Source organism: Oryctolagus cuniculus, chromosome 18 (assembly GCF_051225735.1).
Source record: "Oryctolagus cuniculus isolate XC-2025 breed Fujian yellow rabbit chromosome 18, ASM5122573v1, whole genome shotgun sequence".
Lineage (NCBI taxonomy): Eukaryota > Metazoa > Chordata > Mammalia > Lagomorpha > Leporidae > Oryctolagus > Oryctolagus cuniculus.
The window spans coordinates 14,911,124-14,934,737 of record NC_142884.1 but is presented as its reverse complement, the minus strand read 5'-3'; the positions used below and the strand labels follow the sequence as shown (position 1 = coordinate 14,934,737).

The 23,614-nt window shown below is 61.2% G+C and overlaps 3 protein-coding genes and 1 long non-coding RNA gene across 9 annotated transcripts; 2 read left to right on the top strand and 2 right to left on the bottom strand.

Moving 5' to 3' along the window:
- Positions 1 to 220: 220 nt before the first annotated feature.
- On the top strand, positions 221 to 10,084 carry RAB4B (RAB4B, member RAS oncogene family). Of its 2 annotated transcripts, none has more exons than XM_002722316.6 (8): positions 221 to 408; positions 1,482 to 1,562; positions 1,804 to 1,918; positions 2,838 to 2,900; positions 2,984 to 3,138; positions 4,056 to 4,151; positions 4,235 to 4,365; positions 9,703 to 10,084. In XM_002722316.6, the coding sequence occupies exons 1-7, from the start codon at positions 393 to 395 to the stop codon at positions 4,348 to 4,350; spliced, it is 642 nt and encodes a 213-aa protein (XP_002722362.1). In that variant the 5' UTR covers positions 221 to 392; the 3' UTR covers positions 4,351 to 4,365; positions 9,703 to 10,084. The 2 variants fall into 2 exon arrangements, with proteins under 2 accessions (XP_002722362.1, XP_017193731.1); XM_017338242.4 differs by having other exon boundaries at positions 231 to 408; positions 9,680 to 10,084.
- LOC149120793 (uncharacterized) lies at positions 6,316 to 11,175 on the bottom strand. The gene is made up of 3 exons (XR_016224539.1): positions 11,045 to 11,175; positions 9,533 to 9,606; positions 6,316 to 6,501 (listed from the first exon to the last, which is right to left on the bottom strand). It is a non-coding gene; the product is annotated as an uncharacterized LOC149120793 (long non-coding RNA).
- A 242-nt stretch (positions 11,176 to 11,417) lies between these two features.
- Positions 11,418 to 19,810, top strand: EGLN2 (egl-9 family hypoxia inducible factor 2). 2 transcript variants are annotated; one of them, XM_051836421.3, is made up of 6 exons: positions 11,418 to 11,557; positions 12,468 to 13,531; positions 18,140 to 18,259; positions 18,647 to 18,783; positions 18,986 to 19,053; positions 19,233 to 19,810. In XM_051836421.3, exons 2-6 carry the CDS (start codon positions 12,701 to 12,703, stop codon positions 19,286 to 19,288), a joined length of 1,212 nt encoding a protein of 403 aa, XP_051692381.1. In that variant the 5' UTR covers positions 11,418 to 11,557; positions 12,468 to 12,700; the 3' UTR covers positions 19,289 to 19,810. The 2 variants fall into 2 exon arrangements, with proteins under 2 accessions (XP_051692381.1, XP_051692384.1); XM_051836424.3 differs by lacking the exon at positions 18,140 to 18,259.
- LOC100354078 (cytochrome P450 2F3) lies at positions 19,787 to 22,724 on the bottom strand. Of its 4 annotated transcripts, none has more exons than XM_070062193.2 (9): positions 22,532 to 22,724; positions 22,047 to 22,209; positions 21,581 to 21,730; positions 21,300 to 21,460; positions 20,987 to 21,190; positions 20,757 to 20,898; positions 20,484 to 20,671; positions 20,166 to 20,307; positions 19,787 to 20,073 (listed from the first exon to the last, which is right to left on the bottom strand). In XM_070062193.2, exons 1-9 carry the CDS (start codon positions 22,709 to 22,711, stop codon positions 19,862 to 19,864), a joined length of 1,542 nt encoding a protein of 513 aa, XP_069918294.1. In that variant the 5' UTR covers positions 22,712 to 22,724; the 3' UTR covers positions 19,787 to 19,861. The 4 variants fall into 4 exon arrangements, with proteins under 4 accessions (XP_069918294.1, XP_002722343.2, XP_089174932.1 ...); XM_002722297.6 differs by having other exon boundaries at positions 20,987 to 21,163; XM_089318806.1 differs by lacking the exon at positions 22,047 to 22,209.
- Between the last annotated feature and the right edge of the window lie 890 nt (positions 22,725 to 23,614).

Here is a 23,614-nt window from a genome sequence, read left to right as displayed (position 1 = left end):
CCCAATCCGAAGTCTCGACTCTGCCCCTCGACTCCTGACCAAATCCGTTCCTCCCGTCGGCCAAGCCCCCTCGGCACCGCCCCTTCCCACTTGCTCCGCCAATCGCTCGCCTTGGTCCCGCCCCTCCCGACTCAGCCCCTCTCACGCTACCAATCTGTGCCTCTCGTCCCGCCCCTTGCTCGCCGAGTCCACCAATCGCTCCCTTTGGGAAGCGAGGTCTGGTATCCCGCAGCCCTAGCGGGTCGCGCCGGAGGGGGGGAGGCGGAAGTGGCGGCGCCGGGCCCCGGGAGTAGGAAGGAGCCGGGGCTGCAGCCGGAGCGGAGCCGCTGCCAGCCGAGGAGCAGGCGCGGCCGCGGCGCCATATTGCGGCCCTCAGCGGCCGCGACCGAGTCATGGCCGAGACCTACGGTGAGGGCGGTGGGTTGAAGCAGGGGTCGGGGTCTGGGCCCAGAGAGGATGCGGCCTGTGGGAATGGGGCGGGGCTTTACATGTCAGGGGGCGGGGTCAGGTGCTGTGGGGGCAGGGCCTAAGCGGAGACTGGGAGGGGTTTAGTGGATTGGGGCTGAGCTTCATAGGTTCGGGTGGAGCCTTGGGTCTGATGTGTGGATTACAGGGGTTGGGGCGGGATTGGAGGGAGCCGGGGTTGACGGGTTCGGGGAAGGCTGTGGGGGGAGAGGCGGGCCTTGAGGTGTCGGGGTGGAGCCTGAGTGGATGGGGCGGGGCTGACTGAATGGCAGGGGTCTGAGAGACAACCCCGAGGAGAAGCTCTGTCCCCTGGGGCTGATCTGGGTTGAGAGGTCAGAAATGAGGGGTTGGGGATGGGTTATCTTCGAGGTAGGAGCGGGGCTTAAGCTGGACAGTAGGGCAGGGTTCCGGGCCGGGAAGTCGAAGCAGCGTGTGTGTGGGTGGGGGGAGCAGGGCTTACAGACCTTGCAGAGCTCTGGTCCGGGACTCCGAGGAAGCCCTGTGCATTCCACAGGTGCAGGAAAGCAGGGAACAAGGGCAGAGATCCCGAGGCAGGGCCCCTTGCCGTTCTTCGGGAGTAGAATGAAGGCCTGGGGCTGTGGAGCAGTACATGGGTCAGAAGTGGCCGGAAGGGAAGTCAAGAGTCAAGAGGGGCAGGAACTGAGCCCGAGGCTTCTGCGATGGGAGAGCTAAGATCCTGGACTCCAGAGCCCTTTGGCCCGGGTTTGATCTCAGCTCTGCCAATGGATGCTGGCATACCAGTTAGCCTCTCTGGCCTTAGCTTCCTCATCTGGGAAATGGGTATAAGTATCCCTCCCTCTTTGAGTTTTCCTGAGGGATTCAGCGCGATGTTCATACAAGTAAAGGCCTTTAGACTTGTGCCGGGCCCAGGGAAGCATAAGAGGGACCTGTTACTGTTGGCGTCTGTGGCTCTGTCTCTGCCCCTAACTGCGATGGTCTTTTGGTTTCCGTCCTTTTCCCTGTGGACATCCTCGGTTTTCTCTCCATCTGCTCAGACTTCCTCTTCAAATTCCTGGTGATCGGCAGTGCGGGAACTGGCAAATCATGTCTCCTTCATCAGTTCATCGAGAATAAGTGTGAGTTTCTGGCAGTGGTCCTGGGAGCACTGAACGTGGGCCTGGCGTGGGCGGGTGGGCAGGGCTGGCCACAAGGACGCTCCCAAATGCTGGCTTCCTGGTCCCTGCCATGGTGGATGTACTTTGCTAGACTGTGTCACCCCAGCAATGAGAATGGCTTGGTGGAGTCGGGGGGGGGGGGCTTGGAAGATGGGGGTCCTCTGAGCTTCTGCACTGCCTCCTCTCTCCCTCCCGCCTCCAGTCAAACAGGACTCCAACCACACGATCGGCGTGGAGTTTGGATCCCGGGTGGTCAATGTGGGTGGGAAGACAGTGAAGCTACAGATCTGGGACACGGCCGGCCAGGAGCGGTTTCGGTAGGTGGGCGGGGCTCTCGGGAGTGTGTGAGGGGGTAGAGACTGGGGGAGCACGGAAGCAGGGCCCTGAGCAGGCAGGGAGAGAGCAGTGGACAGGCTGGGGTTAGCAGCCAAGGGAGAGGGAGCCCTGGGGGTGGGAGTGAGGGGTGGCGACCCAGAGAGAGTCCAAGGAGGGAAGAGATGGGGAAACTGGATGGGTGTGGTGGGAGAGATGGAGATGGCTGGGTAATGGGAGAGAGGGGCGCAGAGCGTTCAGCACAGGTCGGTCCTCAGGCAGAGCCTGCGTGCTGATAGACGCAGAGACGGAGGGCAGGGCTGGCCACTCCCTGGATCAGTGTGGTCTCGGGGTGACACTCAGCAGCTGCTAGTTCAACACTCGGGGGTGCGGTGGAGGAGACGGGTGGGTGACGCGGAAGGCTCCATACCTGTTTGTGGGGTGACGGTGTGGCTCCCAGAGGGCCCCAGGCTGGTGAGACAGGAGAAGGCAGAGTTGGCCACCCTGGGAAGGGGGCTCCACCAGACTCAGCAGGAGAGAGGGACAGGGGGTGTTGCTTTGCACTTGGCTGGGGCCGGGGGAGGGAAGATGCTGAATGAATGAACAAATGGATGGGAAGGCAGGGGTGAGGATTGGAGGACCAGAGCGAGAGAGACAAAGACACACCCAAAAGACAGAGAGAGGAACAGACCCTTTGGGGAGATATAGAAAGACGGGACTCAGAGACAGGGAGAGCTCAGACAGAGGCAGGCAGATGGACAGCTAAATAAGAGACGCTGTGTGGTCGCCAGCCCAAGGCCAGGCGTTAGGGATGGCCAGCAGTGAAGGGGGGGGCCTCTGAACCACCAGTCTTTCTCTGCAGAGGGGGGCAGTGTCGGGGCAGACCCCAGCCTTGGGGGTGACTGGGTCCCCCTGGCCCCACAGGTCGGTGACCCGGAGTTACTACCGAGGGGCGGCGGGAGCCCTGCTGGTGTATGACATCACCAGGTGGGTGCACGGAGTGGGCGGGGCCGGGGGGGCCCAGGCAGCCCCTTTCCCACGCTACTCCCTCCTCTGCTGCTTCTCCACAGCCGGGAGACGTACAACTCGCTGGCCGCCTGGCTGACCGACGCCCGCACTCTGGCCAGCCCCAATATCGTGGTCATCCTCTGTGGGAACAAGAAAGACCTGGACCCTGAGCGTGAGGTCACTTTCCTGGAGGCCTCCCGCTTTGCCCAGGAGAACGGTGAGGGCCAGGCAGAAGGCAGGCAGTGGCGTGGCTGTGCCCAGCCTGGGAACGTAGAAGTCAGAGGTCCGGGTTCCGATCCCGGTGTTGCCACATGTGGGCTGTGTGAGTGCTCTGGTCCTCAGGCTTCCCCCTCCGGAAAGTGGGGTCACACTGTGACTGTTGTGCTGGCTAAGGGGGGCGTTCACGGGTGGCACAGGTGGGTCCCTGATGGATGTTGGCTGCCCAGGTTTCAGCAGTGGGCCTGGGTGATGGCCCTGGTGACAGGCCCACTTAGCGAAGAAGGGAGATGGGGCAGGGCGTGGACAGGGGAAAAGGCAGCCGTGCTGGGGCTAGTGAGTTGGTGGGAAGTGGCTTGAAGATCCTGCATGGGCAAACCATGCGTGTCTGCAGGCGTGGCATCTGCCCGTGGCCCCAGCTTGCAGCCTCCAGGTTTAGGAGCAGCTTTGCCACCAGCGAGACCTGGCTTTAGATCCTGGCCGTACCTTCCTTCACTGGGAAGCCTTGTCACGGGGCTGACGGGTGGCCTCTGATGGACCTGGGCCCCTGCTAGGTGCTGCTGGGGACACAGCCATGAACACAGCCCTGGCCCCTGCCCTCAGGGGGCGCTCTGTCCAATGGGTGAAGGGGGAGGGGAGACAGACCCTTTTCCAGACAGTGACAGCCCACGAGGTCAGGGTTGGATGGGGTCTTGGGGCTGGGCTGGGAGACACACAGGGGACTATGGGGGCTCAGAGGAGGTGCACCTGACCCAGCCTGGGATGCCAGGAAGGCTTTTGGGAGCGGGGCTGTAGGAGTTGAGCTCTGGCGGGGAGGGGGTGACGGGGATGGGGAGGATACCTTCCTGGCAGGGGGGACCGCATGTGCAGATCTGGGGTGGAGGGCCGAGGCCCTGACCGGCAGCGTCCGCCCCACAGAGCTGATGTTCTTGGAAACGAGCGCACTCACGGGCGAGAACGTGGAGGAGGCCTTCCTGAAGTGCGCCCGCACCATCCTCAACAAGATCGACTCAGGTGAGGCCCCGGTGGACTCCCGCAGGCGTGGTGGCCAGGACCCGGGCCTCAGGGGACCCATTGCGATCTCTCCGCTCTCGCAGGCGAGCTGGACCCCGAGAGGATGGGCTCAGGCATCCAGTATGGCGACGCCTCACTTCGCCAGCTGCGGCAGCCACGGAGCGCCCAGGCCGTGACCCCTCAGCCCTGTGGCTGCTGAGACCTGCGGAGCCAGGTGGGATGCTGGGGGCTCGTGGAGGCAGGGGCCGGGGGCTTCCTGGGAAGAGGGAGCCAGAACAGAGAAACAGAACGACGCAAAACCACACGTGGCAGAGGAATATCTGCCAGCCCCGGGCCACTGCCGGCTCTGCCCTGGATGGGCCCCCTCACCAGTCCCAGGCGCAGGCGCAGGCGCAGGCGCAGTTCTGTATTCCCAAGGCATGGAACACAGCAGTGGATGGGACAAAAACAACCCTCCCTGCCCCGTGGAGTCCAAAGTCTTGGGAGGAGACGGACAATACACAGGCGTGTAAGTGTGCCAGGTAGCAGTTAGGGTATTCCGTCCCGTCAGGCCGAGGGGTCTGGCAGCTGGACGAGGCCGGTCGCAGACAGGACGCTGAGGGGAGCCTCACTGGGAAGGTGCCGTTGGAGCAAAGACCTGAAGGAGGGAGGGCAGGAGCCCTGTGGGCTCTGGGGGCAAGAGTGTCCGGCAGTGAGAACAGCAAGTGCAAAGGCCCTGAGGTGGGACGTGCCTGGCACAAATGAGGAAGGCCAAGGCGGCCAGTGTGGCCATGGTGTGTTAGGGGGCAGGGGTGTAGCAGGAGGTGAGGTTGAGGGTAGTGAGAAGCAGGATCAGTCAGGGCCTGAGGCCATGGGGAGGGCTCTGACCTAAACCCTGTATGCGATGGGAGTCATGAGGTCATGGGAGGTGGCTTTTTTTAAAGATTTATTTTATTTATTTGAAAGGCAGAGTTACAGAGGAGAGAAAGGGAGAGATAGAGAGCACTCTTCCATCCACTGATTGACTCTTCAAATAGTCACAATGGCGAAGGAGGGGCCAGGCTGAAGCCAGGAGCCAGGAGCTTCATCCAGGTCTCCTACATGGGTGCAGGGGTCCAAGGACTTGGGCCATCTTCCACTGCTTTCCCTGCATTAGCAGGGAGCTGGCTAGATTGGAAGTGGAGCAGCAAGCAGGGACTTGAACCTGTGCCCATATGGGATGCTGGTTTTGCAGGCAGTGGCTTAACTTACTACGTTACAGCACCGGTCCCCCGGGAGGCTTCTGAGTATAGCCGAGGGATGGGGGTTGCCTTCGGTGTCCACTGGGTCCTTGAGATGGCACATGGAGGAGACCATGAGGGGCTGTGGTTGCCAGCATACCAGTGAAGGGGCTGCTGCAAAGTGACAGCATGCGACAGCGGACAGGATGGGGACATGAGGGGCAGAGGAGGGCCGGGTATCCTTCCTGACCTCCGTCTCCAGCCTCATCTCTTGGGTCTTTCTAAAACACTGCCCCTCCTTTTTTTTTTTTTTTTTTTTCCTTTTAAATATTTGTTTATTATTTGAAAGGCAGAGTTACAGAGGGGGACAGAGAGAGAGAGAGAGAGAGAGAGGCCTTCTATCCTCTGGTTTGCTCCCCAGATGCCTGCAATGGCCAGTGTTGGGCCGATCCGAAGCCAGGAGCCAGGAGCTTCCTCGGGGTCTCCCTCATGGGTGCAGGGGCCCAAGGACTTGGGCTGTGTTCTACTGCTTTTCCAGGCCATAGCAGAGAGCTGGATTGGAAGTGGAGCAGCTGGGACCCGAACTTGGCACCCATATGGGATGCTGGTGCCGCAGGCAGAGGTTTAGCCTACTATGCCACAGCACCGGTTCCTTCCCTCCCTTTTAAAACCACCCACGGCTCCTGGGGTCCTGGGGTCACAGCCGCAGCTCTTTAGCCTGGTGTCTGACCCCCTGAAGGGACTGCCCCAGCCTCAGTTTGCGCCCCTTCCACCCCTTGCACTCTCCCCACCTCGTGGGTCACTGTAGCCACATAGAAGTTCCTGTCCCCGGGCCCTCGCTCGCCCATGCTGAGCCCTCTGCCTAGGGCACTGTTCCTCCCCTCTTCCTGGGGCAGCACCTCCTCTGCGCAAGCCTCGTTTGTTCTGCAGCCTCCTTTATTTGTTCATTTAGATTTACTTACCGCTTTATGTGCTTAGATTTATTTATTTATTTGAAAAGGACAGTAATAGGGAGAGACACAGAGACCTTCCACCTTCTGGGTCACTGGTCCTCAAATGCCTGGAACTCCATCCGGGTCTCCCAAGTGGGTGGCAGGAGCCCAAGCACTTCAGCCATCTTCTGCTGCCTTGCCAGGCACATCAGCAGGGAGCTGGATCAGAAGTGGAGCGGGCCGGGACTTGAACTGGCACTCATGTGATACCGAGATAGCAGGTGGTGGCTTCACCCACCATGTCCCAACACCGCCCCCTCTCCAAACTCCTTGACAGGCATGTGAAACGCACAGGCTTGGGCCCTGCCCTCGCCTCTCCAGGTGTAGTTGTGTTTCCTGCCCTCACCCCTCCAGGTGTAGGTGTGTTTTCTGCATTCACCCCTCCAGATGTAGGTGTTTCCTGCCCTCAACTCCAGGTGTAGGTGTGTTTTCTGCCCTCACCTCCCCAGGTGTAGGTGTGTTTCCTGTGTTCACCTCCCCAGGTGTAGGTGTGTTTCCTGTCCTCACCTCCCCAGGTGTAGGTGTGTTTCCTGTCCTCACCTCCCCAGGTGTAGGTGTGTGTCCTGTGTTCACCTCCCCAGGTGTAGTTGTGTTTCCTGTGTTCACCTCCCCAGGTGTAGGTGTGTTTCCTGCCCTCACCTCTCCAGGTGTAGTTGTGTTTCCTGTGTTCACCCCTCCAGGTGTAGGTGTGTTTCCTGTGTTCACCTCTCCAGGTGTAGTTGTGTTTCCTGTGTTCACCCCTCCAGGTGTAGGTGTGTTTCCTGTGTTCACCCCTCCAGGTGTAGGTGTGTTTCCTGTGTTCACCTCCCCAGGTGTAGGTGTGTTTCCTGCGTTCACCCCTCCAGGTGTAGGTGTGTTTCCTGTGTTCACTTCCCTAGGTGTAGGTGTATATCCTTTGTTCACCTCTCCAGGTGTAGGTGTGTTTCCTGTCCTCACCCCTCCAGGTGTAGGTGTGTTTCCTGTCCTCACCCCTCCAGGTGTAGGTGTGTTTCCTGCCCTCACCTCCCCAGGTGTAGGTGTGTTTCCTGTGTTCACCTCCTCAGGTGTAGGTGTGTTTCCTGTGTTCACCTCCCCAGGTGTAGGTGTGATTCCTATGTTCACCCCTCCAGGTATAGGTGTGTTTCCTGCCCTCACCTCTCCAGGTATAGGTGTGTTTCCTGCCCTCACCCCTCCAGGTATAGGTGTGTTTCCTGTGTTCACCCCTCCAGGTGTAGGTGTGTTTCCTGTGTTCACTTCCCTAGGTGTAGGTGTATTTCCTTTGTTCACCTCTCCAGGTGTAGGTGTGTTTCCTGTCCTCACCCCTCCAGGTGTAGGTGTGTTTCCTGTGTTCACCCCCCCAGGTGTAGGTGTGTTTCCTGTGTTCACCTCCCCAGGTGTAGGTGTGATTCCTGTGTTCACCCCTCCAGGTATAGGTGTGTTTCCTGCCCTCACCTCTCCAGGTATAGGTGTGTTTCCTGCCCTCACCCCTCCAGGTATAGGTGTGTTTCCTGTGTTCACCCCTACAGGTATAGGTGTTTTTCCTGCCATCACCTCTCCAGGTATAGTTGTGTTTCCTGTGTTCACCCCTCCAGGTGTAGGTGTGTTTCCTGTGTTCACTTCCCTAGGTGTAGGTGTATTTCCTTTGTTCACCTCTCCAGGTGTAGGTGTGTTTCCTGTGTTCACCTCCTCAGGTGTAGGTGTGCTTCCTGTCACTTCTCCCAGGTTTACTTCGTGCCCAGCCCTCTCCCAGCCACTGGCAGCTCTGGGGCCGTTGGGGAAAGTGGTCCAGGTTTCCCAATGGAATAGGTGTGATACTTGAGAGAGCTGGAGGGGTCACAGATGAGGCATTTGGACAGTGCCGCATTATCCTTTGCACCTGCTGTGCCTGCGCCTCCCTTTCCTCTGTAACCTGAGGGTCGTAGTAGTAGCTGCCAACTATGTGTTGAGATTAAAGAAGTTCATTCACGTGAAGTGCTTAGAGTAGGCCCACTGGCCCAATTTGTTTTTTTTTTTTTTTTTTTTTTTTTTTTTTTTTGACAGGCAGAGTGGACAGTGAGAGAGAGAGACAGAGAGAAAGGTCTTCCTTTGCCGTTGGTTCACCCTCTAATGGCCGCCGCGGCCAGCGCGCTGCGGCCGGCGCACCGCGCTGATCTGATGGCAGGAGCCAGGAGCCAGGTGCTTTTCCTGGTCTCCCATGGGGTGCAGGGCCCAAGCACCTGGGCCATCCTCCACTGCACTCCCTGGCCACAGCAGAGAGCTGGCCTGGAAGAGGGGCAACCGGGACAGAATCCGGCGCCCCGACCGGGACTAGAACCCGGTGTGCCGGCGCCGCTAGGCGGAGGATTAGCCTAGTGAGCCGCGGCGCCGGCCCCACTGGCCCAATTTGAATGAGGGATCTCTGCCGTTTTTCTTCTGACTCTGGACTACACAGAGATGCATGGGCGGGGGTTCCCCACACCACCAGGGCCGACATGGTCCGCGTTAGTGTTTGCCCACGGTGGATCACGCATGGTAAGGCAGTGCTTTTACAGGTCTCACTGACTGCAGCCTGCAGGAGGAAGTCAGTTTCTATAGTCGCACCCACATATAAAGCATGTTTTTCTCTTAGCAGCATTCTTTTTTTTAAATTGAAATTCACACAACATAATTCACATAACATGAATGTCGTGACTGCGAAGCGTACAATTGAGTACATTCAAGGGTTGTATCACCACCACCTCTGTCTGGTTCTGGAACATTTCCAAAAACTCCATGCCCACCAAGCAGGCCCTCCTCATCTCCCCAGCCCCTGGCAGCCATCAGCCTGCCTTCTGTGTCTGTTATTACACACGACACACTCAGGCCTTTTCTATTTCATTCTGTTTGAATGAAAACTGGCCGAGGCCTGTCCAACCATCACCCCCCGCTGCACACAGGGCTGCATGCTGCAATCCCATGGGGAGCTGTAGAGGGTACAGACGCCCCGGAAACTCACCCCTGAGATTCCAAGAGCATCTGGGGCTTTCTAGAAGCTGCCAGGTACTGCTCTATTCAGCCAAAGCAAGAGCCACAGACCATTGGGTCTCTCTAGCTTGGAAAACACTGCAGTGAGCCTCAGAGCCAGGACATGGAGGGGGGCACAGTGATGCAAAGGTGGGAACGTGTTTAGACATTGAAATGTGCCTTGACAGACAGCTCTGCGAGGCAGGCAAACAGGGAGATGCAACATTACCTGCAGAGGAGAAACCGGAAGGCAGACAAACTGTAGAAATTCTGGAAGAAAGAGAAGGGCTTGGACAGCTGGACCTAGATCGGGGGGAAGGATACCCAGAAATGAGAGCGAGAGAGAACACAGCTGGGCTGACCCAGCCCCCTCCAGGTCACGACGCCTTTCTCTTTCAGCTCACCTGTTCTCCAGGACCAGCCCTGTCCTTCTGGCTGGGGCCCACGTCCGGGCCCTAGGAAGCCGTGTCCCAGCTGCCCTGGCCCCAGAGAAGCTGCCCCGCCACCTGTCCCCCTTCCCTGGCCTGGTGGGGCCTGGCTTTGGGGCAAGACTGAGCCACGGGGGAAGGGGGAACCTGTACCTGCTGCTGCTTCCTCTGTCTTGGCTAACCTCTGTCCCCCCCGGATCCCTAACCACACCCCAAGAGCTCCCAAAGCCTGAGACCAGGGCCATTCGGCCCCCAGTCCCCGCCTGGCCCTGCTGTTGCGAGTACGTGTTATTTATTACCTGGAGGCCTGTCCCTTCCTCTCCCGACCCCCATAAAGCATTGTTTACACCTGTGCCTTGGCCTCCATCATTTGGGGACGGTGGGGAGACAGAAGAGCTGGCCGGTGAAAGAGTGGTGTGTCGTGGTGTTTGGGATCCGTGTTTCTGGGTTGGACAGGGTGAGGGGTACACCAGGGCACACCACGACTGGGGTGCTTCAGACACTAAGTGTGACCATGTGTGCAACACTGCAAGTCCCTGTGTTGTGGCCTGTGTATGGGTGTTCCCAGTACCTGTGTGGAGGAACATGTGGAGCAGAGTGCTGCTGGTGAGTGTGACGCTGTCGCACGTGACTGCTGCATGTCCTTGTGGTGGAGTTGTTTGGGACACCAAGGCCAAGGAAGGGGAATGTGGACCTATGGGTGGCCCCGGGGCTGTGCTTGTTTTCACCCAGGCGTGATGGATGCCGGGAAGTCCAAGGCAGTGACTCATTACTGTGTGTGCACTTGTGCACGTGTGCTGCTGCAGCTCCGTGTGTGGTGTATGTTTGGCTCCTCCCCATACACCTGTGTGTGCTCCTGAACACTGTGGGCCTTTGTCCAACCCTGACTCATGCGTTCTTGATACCAGTGGTATCTCCTTGTGCCAGGTGAATGCCTGACACCTCCAGGAAACCCGATAGCCATAGGTGCATCCCCCAGAGGGTACAACTGGGCTGCACACTGCCCTCCGGACCCCTCAGAGGCCTGAGCCTTCGCGGAGCCCGGGGCGATGGCCCAGGGGGCGGGGCATTCAAATAGCCTGATTTGCAAAGCCCTCCCAGGCAGGTCTTTGAATATTCAGAGAGGCGAGGCTGGCCATGCAAATGTCTTCTCTGCGGAGCCTTCCCAGGCTGCTTTACTGTGACTCCTGCAATTGTCCCGCGGGGTCAAAGCCAACGTGACGCATCCCTTCCAGTCTCTAGCACGGCGCGCACTCATCTCCCTCCGTTATAAAAAGCACTTGTGTAAATTACTGACGTGCAAATTTACATACGTTTCCCAGGGCGCAGCCATTTCCCAGTATCTCATCCCGCTCCTGGAGTTGCGAGGAGTCTCCCACGTAAATAAGTCATTTGCATGCCGCTCCCCACCCGCCTACTCGTCACCCGCAGCGCTTGCGGCTCCGAGGGAGTGGGCTGGTCCATGTAGATTACCTCATTTACATGCTCCTCCCACATAGTCGTTTTAACAGGCTCAGAAACGCCCCCTCCCCGTCCAGCTCTGTGTCTCCGCCTACCTGGAGGGGCGGAGCTTAGGATGCAAATGAGCTCGTAAGGGCCGCGGACCCGCTTCGCCTTTCTGGACACGGGCGTTCTGAGTTTCCTCGCCCCGCCCCCTGCGGCTCGCGCTTGCGCACGCGCCGTCTCCTCCGCTCGCCCCGTGGTCACGTGCCCTCCGGGCGAGGCGGGGGCGGAGCGTCGCGGGGGGTGGGGGCGGGGTATGGCGCGCTGTGCGGCGCAGGGCGGCTGGCACAAACGGCGGCGCCGAGGCCGGAGGAAAAAGCTCGGTGAGGAGGTCGCGGGGAGATGAGGGGGTGGAGAGGAGAAGGGGGCCCGGGTCGGGACGCGGGCGCGGGCCGGTCGCGTGTGGGGGCGCGAGCCGGGAAACGCTGCGGCGGCCCGCGGCGCCCGGGGAGGGGGAGGGGAGGCGGTGGGGGTGGGGTGGGGGAGGAAACGCGCGCGGGGCACGTTGGGTGCCGGCCGTTGGGGGGCGGGGTGGGCGCTGGGCGCGCGCGCCGTGGGGGAGAGGCCGGGCGCGGGCGGCGCGGGGTCCGAGCGGCCCCTGGGCCTCGGCTCTGACGCTCCCGGGGGCCAGGGCCCGCACCAAGGGGGTTTGTGAGGGGGCGCCTTTCCCTTGGTCCCGTAGCCGGGGGCCTGCGTCCTGTCGCGGCGGACCCCGCTCCCGCGTCCGCCTTCCCCCAGTCTCGGGACCTCCCTTCCGTCTGGGTGTGTGCCGGCCCCCAGCAGGCTTCCTCCGGCCCGGCCCCGGCCGACCCCACCGCGCGTCCCGTCCGGCCGCCTCGGGCCCTTCCTCCCAGCTTCCCTCCGGTCTGATTTCTGCCCCTGGGCCCCCAGTTCTCTTTGTCTCTGGACTCCCCGGTTTCCTCTGCCTGTGGCCCCCCTCCTCCCAGCTCGGACTTTCTGGCTCCCCTTCTGTCTTGTCCGCAGACCCCCGCATCTCTCCCGAGCCGCCAGGCCGGTCCCTCCCCCTCCCACTCCTGTTCTGTGTCAGGCCCCGTCCCTCTTGGCCTGTCTGGATACTCACTTGTCGCCACCCAGCCTCCCCCGCTGCCCCCCAACTCGCTCTCAGGCTGTGGGGGTCCCGGAGCCCCATCTTCCGCCCTACGGTTTCTACTTGGCCGCACCTGTCTCGCCGCCTCTCCAGCTCCCGTCTCATCTCTCTATGTCTCTCTCCAGCCATCCTGACGGGCCCCTTCCCAAGCCCCTAGGGACAACCGTGGACCTGGGGACCAGCGTGCACCTCCAGGGCCTAAGAAGAACCCCCGCTGCCTGTGCTGCCTCGCCCTGCCCCACGCCAGGCCCAGCGGCCTCCGGCTGCGTCAAGTGGAGGAGGCGGAGGAGGTGGAGGAGGGTGGCACCATGGGCCCGGGCCGTGCCCTCCATGCCCGGGGGATGAAGACGCTGCTGCCATGGACAGCCCGTGCCAGCCGCAGCCCCTGAGTCAGGCTCTCCCTCAGTTGCCAGGGCCTGTGTCAGAGCCATCGGAGCCTGGCCGCGCCAGGATGGGAGTGGAGAGTTACCTGTCCTGCCCCCTGCTACCCTCCTACCATTGCCCAGGAGCGCCTGGGGAGGCCTCGGTGGGGAGTGGGACCCCCAGAGCCACCGCCACCTCCACCACTGCCAGCCCGCTACGGGAGGGCTTGGGCGCGCAGGATGGTGGCGAGCTGTGGCCGCTGCGGAGTGAGGGTGCCGCCGCGCTGGTCACCAAGGGGTGCCAGCGGCTGGCAGCCCAGGGTGCCCGACCTGAGGCCCCCAAACGGAAATGGGCAGAGGATGGGGGGGATGCCCCCTCGCCCGGCAAGCGGCCGTGGGCCCGGCAAGAGAACCAGGAGGCAGAGGGGGAGGGTGGCGTGGGCTGCAGCGGCGGCGGCGGGGAGCCAAGCGCCCGGCGGAGGGAGGAGGCTCTGCCCTCTGCGCCCGAGCGCCTGGCCCTGGACTACATTGTGCCCTGCATGCGGTACTACGGCATCTGCGTGAAAGACAGCTTCCTGGGGGCGGCGCTGGGGGGCCTCGTGCTGGCCGAGGTGGAGGCCCTGAAGCGCGGCGGGCGCCTGCGGGATGGGCAGCTGGTGAGCCAGCGAGCTATCCCGCCGCGCAGCATCCGCGGGGACCAGATCGCCTGGGTGGAAGGCCACGAGCCGGGCTGCCGAAGCATCGGGGCCCTCATGGCGCACGTGGACGCCGTCATCCGCCACTGCGCCGGGCGGCTGGGCAGCTACGTCATCAATGGGCGCACCAAGGTAAGGCCAGCGGGCGCGTTCGTAGAGGGGCTTCGCCGAGCTGTGGTGGTTGGGTGCTTAGGGCGCTGGGCGCGGTGGGGCGGGAGATGGGCTTCTGGGCTCAGAGGTGTGGGCAGCTTTGACAACGCGCGTGCACTCGCTTGTGTGGACGCTGGGGTCTGTCTTGTGGGCCTTGCTTTGTGCACCGGTAAGCTGGGGCTTTGGCCTGGAGCCCCAGTGATTTTCCCCCCTGCCCTTCCCAGGATTCTGTTGAAGAATCTGATGAGAGCTGCTGACATTCTCTCAGCCCCGCACCGCGGGTGGACTGTGTTTTGTCTGTCAGGGAGAATGGGCAGCACAGACAGGCACCCGCTTCTTCCTCTGTCCTCCTGCACTTGGCTGTCGTCTTTCCTGTCCTCCTGTCCTTCCGTCTGGCTGGCCTGTCCGGTCCATCCTGTCCCCCAGGCAGAAGCAGGAGAGGAAGATGACAGTGAGGAGTGAGCCTTGAGGGGGCCTGGCTGAGCACCTGGGCCTGGGCCGCCTCGTGTGTTTACTGAGGTGTCTGGGCCCGGTAGCCTTTCCCTCGCCTCTGTGCCCTGCTTCGTGTGCTGGAGTCCTCTGTCCTGCCCTCGCTCACCCAGGCCCTCTCTGGTCTCCTGCCCCTCTGTGTCTCTGCTTGGTCCCCTTCCCTCTTTTCCATATCGAGTAGTAGTTGTTAGTCTTTTTTTGGAACCTGGGTTTTTTGGGACTCTGCCAAAAGCGACTCTCCTTGGAAAAAGCGCTCATTTGGTTGGAGTTCATGGGCAGGTGTCAGGGCCTCACAGGCTTCTGGTTGCCCATTCAAGAGCCTGAGGTCAGGAGCCCTGCACAAGACAGTTACCCTGATGGGGTTTGCACCTCTCTTCATGGAAGAGGGTGAGGGCCCCGGGCTTGAGGCCCAGGCCCCAGGGGCTGTCCTCTGCCCACCGTCAGCAGCCTGCACGGCTGATCCCTCCTCCCTCTGTCAGATCCCACCTTGGTTCTGCCACTGTGTGCCTTTCCTCTCAGGCTGGAGCTGGCTTGGGGAGCAGGGCTCCCCCGGGGCCACGGCCTGTTTCCGCCCCGCCCCAGCTGGAACGGGTCCTACTTCCCTGTGCCTCCCGTTACTGGATCACTCCGGAGCCAGCGCCGCCCCTCCCTGGGCTTGGCTCCTGTGTAGGCGAGATCAGCGTGGCCTCCTTGGCTCGGCACCTTCACCCCTTGCAGGAAGGAGGTTGGGGCCCCGGGCTGGGGGCCAGGGAAGGGGTCTTGAAGAACCGAGTAGCCCAGGGCAGGGCACTGCTCTGGGCATTTGCTCACCCACAGAATAGGAAAACCAAGTCAAGTACCCAGCTAGTCTGTGGCAGGTTGGGAGGGGACGAGGTTGAGGATTGCTCCCCCTGTGGTGCCCCCGGCTCTGACCTGGATCTCCTTGGGGACTGAACCCTTGCTAGGATTGAGCAGAGGGAGTTGTTGGGACTTCTTCAAGCCCTAGGTGACATTTATTGCCCTGGCGAGCTGAGAACAGCCGGGCTGTGGATTCAGCCCGGTCACTGCAGTTCCTCTCGAGACAGCAACCCCAGAGGGCAGCTTTTGCATTCCCTCCCTGTGCCCTGGGGCAAGGCTGGGAGCTGCTGAGGTAGTGGCAGTGGCAGTGGGGACAGGCTCAGCGTCCCTGAGTCCTGCTGCTTCTGCCTGCTCGCTTGACCCACATGTGGGAGAGAGCTGATTGTGCTGGCAGGAAGGGCCACCAGGGGACCCCAGGGAGGGCTTAATTGGCCCATTTAAGGGCAGCTTGGTGGTGGGCCTTGCCAACATTGGCTCGGAATCTGCTTGTCACCTGCAGGGGTGTGTGTGGGTGATAGGGCTCTGGGCAGGTTGTCACCCATGGCCTGTGTCGTCTCCTGGCTCTGATCCCACCTGCTTTCTCCCTGAGATGGAAGGGGTGGAGAGCAGGTTTTCCCGTCACTTCTGTTGTCCCTGGGGACTGAAGCTTTCCCTCCTGAAGGGAGGAAGTAGATGACTCCCTGGGCCCAGGGAGTGCTTATCCCTCTAGGTGTGTCTGTTGGGGGAAGGGCAGGTTCCTGTTTCTGTGCCCAGCCTTCATGCGTGATCCTGCCTGTGTGAAGCTTCGTGTGAGGCTCCCTGGGGCTGCTGGGAAGGAGGGAACCGGAGGGGCGCTGGGGAGACAGACCTGACCCCAGGGACTTCACGGGGCTGGCTTTCAGACCAACACCGGGTAAACAGGGTACCGCTGCTGATTTCACATTGAGAGGAGTAGAGCAGACAACAAGTACTCCAGGCAGCCTTGACCTGTGTCCTGAACAGCAAGGAGCGTGGGGAAGAATGCGGCAGGCAGGTGCAAAGGCCTTGAGGTGGGCGTAGCTCGGCCTGCTGAGGCTCCGGGCACCGTGGTGGGGACAGCGTGAGGTTGGTGGCCCTGGAGACTGTGATCTGGCATTTGCATTTTCTCAGGATGCAGTGGAGAGCTGGGAACCAAGGTCTTTAGCTGTAGTGTGGGGGTAGATTGTGGGGAAGAGGGTACAGTACTGGGCATAGTCTCTAGTTGGATTCCTAACTGGGGATACCTTGCCCATCTAGAATCAGTGACTTACTGATTCCAGGCCACCGTGGCCACAGCCACAGCCTCTCCTTCCAGGGAGATGTTTGCTGAGAGTGCTTACCCATCTGCAGAGCCCTCCCTCCTGCAGGTGTGGGCGGCAGGCTTTGTCCTGGGGCCTTCTCGGCACCCCGTTAGTGCCAGAGAAGGCCTTCGATGGCCACAGGCTTCCTGAAGTCTGCCTGGAGAACCCAGCGTTGGTTCCGTGGTGAATCAAGTGCACATTTTTTTAAAAGGTAGTATTTATGTATTTTTAAAGATTTATTTATTTAAAAGGCAGAGTTACAGAGAGGCAGAGAGAGAGAGATCGATCTTCCATCCTGTGGTTCACTCCCCAGATGGCCACAACAGCTAGAGCTGTGCCAATCGGAAGCCAGGAGCCTGGAGCTTCTTCTGGGTCTCCCATACAGGTGCAGGGGCCCAAGGACCTGGGCCATCTTCTTCTTCTTTCCCAAGCCATAGCAGAGAGCCTGCTCGGAAGTGGAGCAGCTGGGACTCAAACCAGCGTACATATGGGATGCCGGCACCGCAGGAGGCGGCTTTACCTGCATGCCACGGCGCCAGCCCCTCAAGTGCACATGTTTAATGCAGAAAAGTTTAAAACACGCTGGGTCAGCCATCCTGAGTCAACCTGTCGGCCCTGAAGTGCTTCACAGGCCTCATGTCTGCTGGCCGACGCTGGTCTGTCCCCTGGTGAATGTTCATCTTGGGACTGTCTTGCTGGGCCTGGTCCATAGGTGTAGCTTGGTGGGGAGGGGTCAAGGCAGGTGGTCTCTGGCTAGCAAGACACTCAGGGTCTTCCTGCCAGTCCCCTTACTGGCATTCCGCCTCATCCAGCCCTCCTAGAGGCCTTGGGCGAGGGCTGAGATGGGTGGGGCTCGCGCATTCTCCCTCCCTCTCTCATGGCGTTTCAGCCTGTGCTGAGGTTCTGCACGGGGCAGTGCTTTGCTGAGTTCCTTCCCAGACGTTTGTTGTCCACTTGGGAAGGAGCTGCGAGCTCTGCTTCAGGGATGAGAACCCCGAGACAGGATGTGGAGTCATCTGCCTGAGGTCATGACAGCAGAGACGCGAACCTGGGAACTGGGTGTGCAGAAGTGCCCCTTTTTAACACCTGCCACCTTTTTGTCAGCTTCCCAGTATTAGCAAACTTCCCCGGGCCCTGGCTGCAGCATGGGCAGGGATTATGGTTGCAGAGCCAAAAACCCTGCAGCCAGACCTGTGCACACAGGAGCAAGGCCGGAGTGCGTGCTAGCAGTTAGCTGGGTGCTTGTCCTCAGGCGATAATGCTAGTGCTGTAAACAGGTATTTTCTAAGCTCCATTTTACAGGTGAGGCAGTTGAGGCCCATGAGGTGATGGGATTATCCAGAGTTACCCAGCAGGTTGTCCTTGGAGTTGGGGTTAGATCTCACTTTATAGTCATACTCTAGGTTTCAGTTCCTTTTCAAAGGTGATGGGACAGATAAATGATTTCATGGGATTCTTTGTAGTCAGAGGAAGTGGTTCTTAGCATTGCTGCCCATTGGAATTAGCTGGGGAACCTTTAAAAAAATCCAGGCTCTCCTTTAGACAAGGCTAGTAGCCCTTCTGAGGGTGAGCAGACCTGGGCATCAGGGTCTCAGATCCCCAGGGGATTCCTGTCTGCAGCCAGGGGATGCCACGGTGTTCTAGGGCTGTGGGGCCACGTCGCTGCACACCTGAACACTCGGAAACTGGTTTTACTTTACTAAAATGTCTGAGGTGGGGTTGAGGTATCGAAAAACTTAAACCCTTAGTTGTTCACAGAGCCCAACCTGGGTGTGTATGTATTCACTGGCCCTGGGGATCTACTGGGGACATGGGCTCTTGAGGCAGACTTGTGGGTAGGGCTCTTGGGGCTGGACCCTTGGACTCCAGAAGCCGGGCAGGGAGGGGTGAGCCAGGAGGCAATGGCTGCTTCCTGGAGATGTCCGTGCCTGGCCTCAGTAAACCCACCTCCTTCCATCCCTGCCAGGCCATGGTGGCGTGTTACCCAGGCAATGGGCTGGGGTACGTGAGGCACGTTGACAATCCCCACGGCGATGGGCGCTGCATCACCTGTATCTATTACCTGAATCAGAATTGGGACGTTAAGGTAGGGTGTGTGGGTGGCGTACACCCACTCCGTCTCCACTCCTGCTCACACTGGAGCGTTCTGTGCCTCTGCTCGATCCGCAGGGGGGCGGTGCTGTGTGCAGGCTTCCTGGGATGTGGCTCCTCCTCCTCTAGCAGACTGTGGTGGGAACCCCCCCTTCCTTTCCGGGAATGGTGCTGTCTGCCTAGCCCCACCCGATCTTGTAATGAGCACGCTCCCCCTTTTCCTGTCTTTAGTAGCTTCCTGTCCATCTCCATAGTGAGGCAGACTCTGGGCTGTCATTCACTGTAAGAGCCTGCGTGGTGGGTGGGACGGCAGTGTGCGGAGGCTGTGCACCCGGGTGGGCTCCGGGCAGGACTGGCACCTCAACCTGTGGCCTGCCCCCAGGTGCATGGCGGTCTGCTGCAGATTTTCCCTGAGGGTCGCCCTGTGGTAGCCAACATCGAGCCGCTCTTTGACCGCTTGCTCATTTTCTGGTCTGACCGGCGAAACCCCCACGAGGTGAAGCCAGCCTATGCCACCAGGTATGAGTCACACTCTGTGGCAGTGCCCAGGTGTTCCTTGTGCCAACAGAGTCTTCTCAGACCCCCAGGGTGACTGGGACAGGTGAAGGGCTGGGGGGAGCCCTGGGTGGGAGCTGAACCCAGTGGCTCAGAAGGGCAGGTTGAGAGCCATCACATACGGGGCTGGAATCGCGGAAAACTGATCACCTGCATTGGTTCCCAGGTACGCCATCACTGTCTGGTATTTCGATGCCAAGGAACGGGCAGCAGCCAAAGACAAGTATCAGCTAGGTACCTGCTCCCCTCCCTCGTGCCCTTCCCGTTACGTGTGCGCCTCGTCGGTGTCTTACTGCCTCCCACTGCTCCGTTCTTCGCTCTCCCTGGATGGAGCCTGTGTGCTCCGTGGCTCCACATCCTTGCCCTCTGTCCCTTTCCTGACGATTCACTGTCTTGTTCCTTCTCACCCTCAGCGGCAGGACAGAAAGGCGTCCAGGTTCCTGTGTCACAGCCGCCCACACCCACCTAGGACCAGCCCCGAAGCTGCATGGACAGCTTGCCCTGACTTCTGGAGAGCCCTGGGTCCTGCTGCAGCCCACCAGCCTCGGTGCCTGCTCCTTCCCCGCCACTGCTGCTTCTGACTTGGCTCTGTCCGATGTCGTGGACCAAGGAGGAGAGGCCTCTGCTGCCCCATCATGGGGGCTGGGGTTGCGACCTGGGCAGAGGCCAGCATTGGGAGCTGCCGCTGTTGAAAGCTGGGGCCTGGTTGTGTCCCCATTAGGTGTGAGAGCTAGGATGAGACATTGCCACCTTGCACCAGGACGCGGGATTTGGGGTTGGAGTGAGTCATGGCCTCTTGCTGGCAGAGCTTTGGGGGGGGGTATCCCCTAGTCCCCTCCCCCCACTCCTCCAGCCTGGAATGTGAAGTGACTCCCCAATACCTTTGGCCATGGCACCTCGGACTGGGCTGCTGGGGCAGGGGAAGGTGCCTGGGGGTGCATGGGTGTGGAAGTCCTGTCAGCCAAGAAATAAAGTTTACCTCAGAGCTGCACACGTCTGCCTCGCCCTGGGTCAGGAGACCTCCGGATGCAGTTAGGGGCTTTTATTGAGTGTGTGTGGCGGGGGACAGGCCTCCGCGGGCCACCAGGCGGAGCTGGAATACTGGGGGCACGTTGCCCAGGCCAGTGCACTGCGGGGTGAGGTCGATATTGGCCGGGCTCCCCACAGGGAGCAGGTGGAACCTTTGCAGGATGGCGGTAAGGAAGAGGAAGATCTCCGAGCGCGCCAGGCCTGCGCCCAGGCACATCCGCTTTCCTGGGGGTGCAGGAGCACAGTGAGGCCCTCCCCCTCCTCCCTGCCATGCACTTGGGACAGGCCAGGCCGGTCCTCTCCCTCCAGGCGCATACCCAGGGCAAAGGGCATGAAGGCATCGTTGCTTTGGAACTCTCCCTTGTCATCCAGGAAGTTGGTGGGGTTGAAGCAGTCCGGGTCCTTGAATTGGGTGGGGTCTCTGTGCGATGACGCAAGCAGAGGAATCACGAACGTGCCCTGGCGGGGTGTGCACAATGGGGTTACTCGCAGAGTTGGCGATCTGGCGCCCCTCCTGGTGCTGGGACCCTCTTCAAAGGCTCTCTTCCTGCTCCTGGAGCAGGATTGTGCGTCAGTGCCCTGCGCGCCCATTCCCTGCCTAAGGCGACCCCGCAGATCCCGGGGCTCGTGGGAACCTTGGGCAGGAAGTGGCCGTGCAGGTGGGCGTCGCGGGTGAGGGCGCGAGGCAGCCCCAGCGGGAGCACGCTGATGAAGCGCTGGATCTCGTGCAGCACGGCGTTAGTGTAGGGAAGGCGCGCGCGGTCCTCCAGGCGCGGGGCGTGCGCCCGACCTACCACGGCGTCCAGCTCCGCCTGCACCTTGGCTGGGGCCAGCTGAGGTGGTGAGCCGCGCACGCCCCGGACCCACGCCTCCACCCTGTCTTCCCCCCAGTGCCTTAGCTGGCAGACCTGCCACCTCTGGATACTTGACGAGAATGAGAAGCCCATAGCGCAGGGTGGTGCTGGTGGTCTCGGTGCCGCCGAAGAAAAGGTTATGTGTCGTCATCACCAGCGTCTCTCTCTGAAAATGGCTCTCCGGATCCTGCTGTTCCTGCGGGCAGAAGAAACTGGCGCTGCCTTGGGCCAGACACCTGCTGGTGGGCGGCATGAATAGGGTTTAGGGTAGCAGGGACCTGAACCTTATCCATCTGGGCGAGAAAGCAATCGATAAAATCGCGGGCGACTTCGGGCTGCCGCGTCTGCCGGTGCCGCTGGATTTGCTCGGAGATGAAGACCCGCAGCTCCGTGAAGTTTCCGAAGATTCGGTGGTGCGGGCCTGGGATCCAGTCCAGCAGGGAGGGGAAGATATTGTATATCTGGGCAGATGCGGATCCCAATATGACCTTGGAGAATGGACCTTGACTTTGATTTTGCAGGTTCTAGAGCTCATCAAAGAATCTAGGCCCCATTCCGGTGGGTACTGGCGGGAGAGCTTGGGGCCAGCCCCCTCACCTCGCCCCATCGGGAACTCATGATGCGAAAGTTGTCATGGAAGAGGTCCAGGAGCCGCCGGAACTCCGGGTCCGTGTAGCCATAGCGGTGCCCGAAGACCACGGAACAGATAACGTTGGCTACAGCGTTGTCCAGTAGCTGCCGGGGGTTGAGCGGGGCCCCTGGAAGGTGGGAACAGGGCGGGGCGGGGGGTCGGAACCCAGCCTCCGTGTGCTTTCCAGCTTTGTTCCACCCTAGGGCCCGCCCACCCCAGGCCCTTTGTTTTGTTTTCCCTGCTGCACCTGCGGTGGCTTGAAATTCATCAAGCAGACAAACTGCTTCCTCCAGGACGCGCTCCTCGATGGTCCGCGTCCCCACCCCGAACTCCTTCAGGGCCCCGAGGGTAAAATTGCGCAGGGTCCGCCAGCGCTGCCCATTGGAGAACAGGATACCTGCGGGGCGGGGCGGCAGGAGGGGGCGGGCCTGCGTTGGCCACGCCCCTGGGCCCCACCTCCCGGAGCCGGCTCTGGGATCCTTTGCTCTGCTCCCTCGCCCGGCTTGGTTGGCGGCTTTCTCCGCCTTGACCACGCCTTTGCTACTTTGATCCCTGCCTGGTGCGGGCTCTCTCTTAGGCTCTTACTGGCTGCACGAGGAAGCTGGGTTCCGTCCTAGGCTGATCGCCACCCGCGCTCTCTTAGGCCCCTCCGCGTCTGCCTGACTCCACCCTTTATGGGCCCGCCCTTCCACCTTGCACCGCAGTGGCCTCACCGTTTCTGCGAGTGAAGCGTTCAAAGACGGCCATGGCCCCGCGGCCGGAGAAGGTGTCCGCCTGCAGCACCAGCGCGTCCCGCAGTGCCGCGTAGCTGCACAGCACTACTGCAGGGCGCGGGCCCAGCCACACTGTGAACACCGGGCCCCAGCGGCCGGAGAGCTACAGGGAACCAGGGCTCAGCGGCTCCTGATCCCAGCTCCCCGACCCCTCTTCTTCTGAACCTTGAAGTCAGGCCCCCAACACCCTGCACCCGCAGAACCGGGCCCTCAGCCTTTGCCCCCCCACCTCGCTTTCTTTCTCCACCTGAATTAACCACCCCGGGCTCCTTGTCCATCACAGCCCAGGTGTTCAGGCCCACCAGCTGCACCCCCCACCCCAGTCTCCAGGAAGAACGGGGTCGGAGCCCTCAACTTAGTTCAGGGCACCAGCAGTCCTAGCTCCTGGCCCCACTTCCAGCACCCCAGGAATCTGTCCGGGCTACCTCCATGAGTGCACGGTCCAGGCGCCCAGACTCCAGCTGCAGCAAGTTTCCCAGCAGTGGGAGAGGTGTGGGCCCCGGAGGTAGGGGCCCCGGCGTCCGAGCGCGGCGCGTACCGCAGCCCCACCATGCCAGCGCCAGCACCAGCGCCAGGAGCAGCAGTGCTGTGACACAGGTGAGCATGCTGCCTGTGACCCTGTGTGCATCCCTTCATGCCTATTTGATTTCCACGGGGTCTTGGGCGGAGCAGGGGCGGAGAGCCCACGCGGGAGTGGTGGGTTCCCAGCTCCACCCCACCCCTCAAGCCATGCTGCTCTTAAGGCCTGGCTCCCCCTGGCTTGCCCATGCCTGCCTCAGCTTGCCCGTGTGTGCCTGGCAATTGGAGCACATGCATACGGCTGGCTGGTAGGGGTGCCCTCTTGAGCCCTAGCCCATCTGGCTGGCCCGTGGGCCTGTACGCGCAGTAGGCTGCCCACCTCTGCCTCCTGACGCCTCGGCACCCTCTAGAACCCCCCCACTCCGCCCCAGGCCCGGGACTCCCGGGGCCTCACACCTGAGCCCGTGCCGCTTGTTGCCCTGGGAACCCTGTGTGCTGCACCTGCCCTGCAGGGCCTGCGCAAACCCACCAGCCTCTTGGTGCCATCAGCCTGGGACTTCGTTTCTGGCCTTAGGACTGCTGGATGCCTTCCCCTAGGTTGGCCCCTGTGCCTTCAGACCCGGCCTTGACTCCTGCCATCTCTGCTCCCAGTTGAGCCCCGGATGTCCCACGTCCATGCCTCTGCACCCCTGGTCTCAAAGCCCCACAGTGGGCACCCCTAGCCGAGGGCAGGCAGGCTCAGGCCTCGGGTAGCCCAGACCCTAGAGGCCCAGGCCGGACCCGGGGTGGAGGTGGGGCTGAGCGGGATGTAGATTGTTATGGAATGCAGCCCGCCCTCCCTGCCTTGCCAGCGCCAGTGTTCCTCCAGGTGCCTGGCTCTGGGCCCAGCCTGGGGAGAAGTGGGGGCCACGCGGGGCCTGAGGAGGAGCTTGGTCAGGCAGCGTCTGCGTCTCCTCTCTCGGCGCTTCCCTCCTCTGATCCTGCTCCTC

Coding starts and splice junctions, on each gene's coding strand:
- EGLN2 (XM_051836421.3), top strand. CDS start 12,701: ATGGACAGCCCGTGCCAGCCGCAGCCCCTGAGTCAGGCTCTCCCTCAG. Junction 13,532..18,139: donor TCATCAATGGGCGCACCAAG/GTAAGGCCAGCG, acceptor CATCCCTGCCAG/GCCATGGTGGCGTGTTACCC. Junction 18,784..18,985: donor AAGCCAGCCTATGCCACCAG/GTATGAGTCACA, acceptor ATTGGTTCCCAG/GTACGCCATCACTGTCTGGT.
- RAB4B (XM_002722316.6), top strand. Junction 1,563..1,803: donor TCAGTTCATCGAGAATAAGT/GTGAGTTTCTGG, acceptor TCCCGCCTCCAG/TCAAACAGGACTCCAACCAC. Junction 2,901..2,983: donor CTGGTGTATGACATCACCAG/GTGGGTGCACGG, acceptor GCTTCTCCACAG/CCGGGAGACGTACAACTCGC.
- LOC100354078 (XM_070062193.2), bottom strand. CDS start 22,711: ATGCTCACCTGTGTCACAGCACTGCTGCTCCTGGCGCTGGTGCTGGCG. Junction 21,461..21,580: donor TGAATTTCAAGCCACCGCAG/GTGCAGCAGGGA, acceptor CCCACCTTCCAG/GGGCCCCGCTCAACCCCCGG. Junction 20,074..20,165: donor CTTCATGCCCTTTGCCCTGG/GTATGCGCCTGG, acceptor CTGCACCCCCAG/GAAAGCGGATGTGCCTGGGC.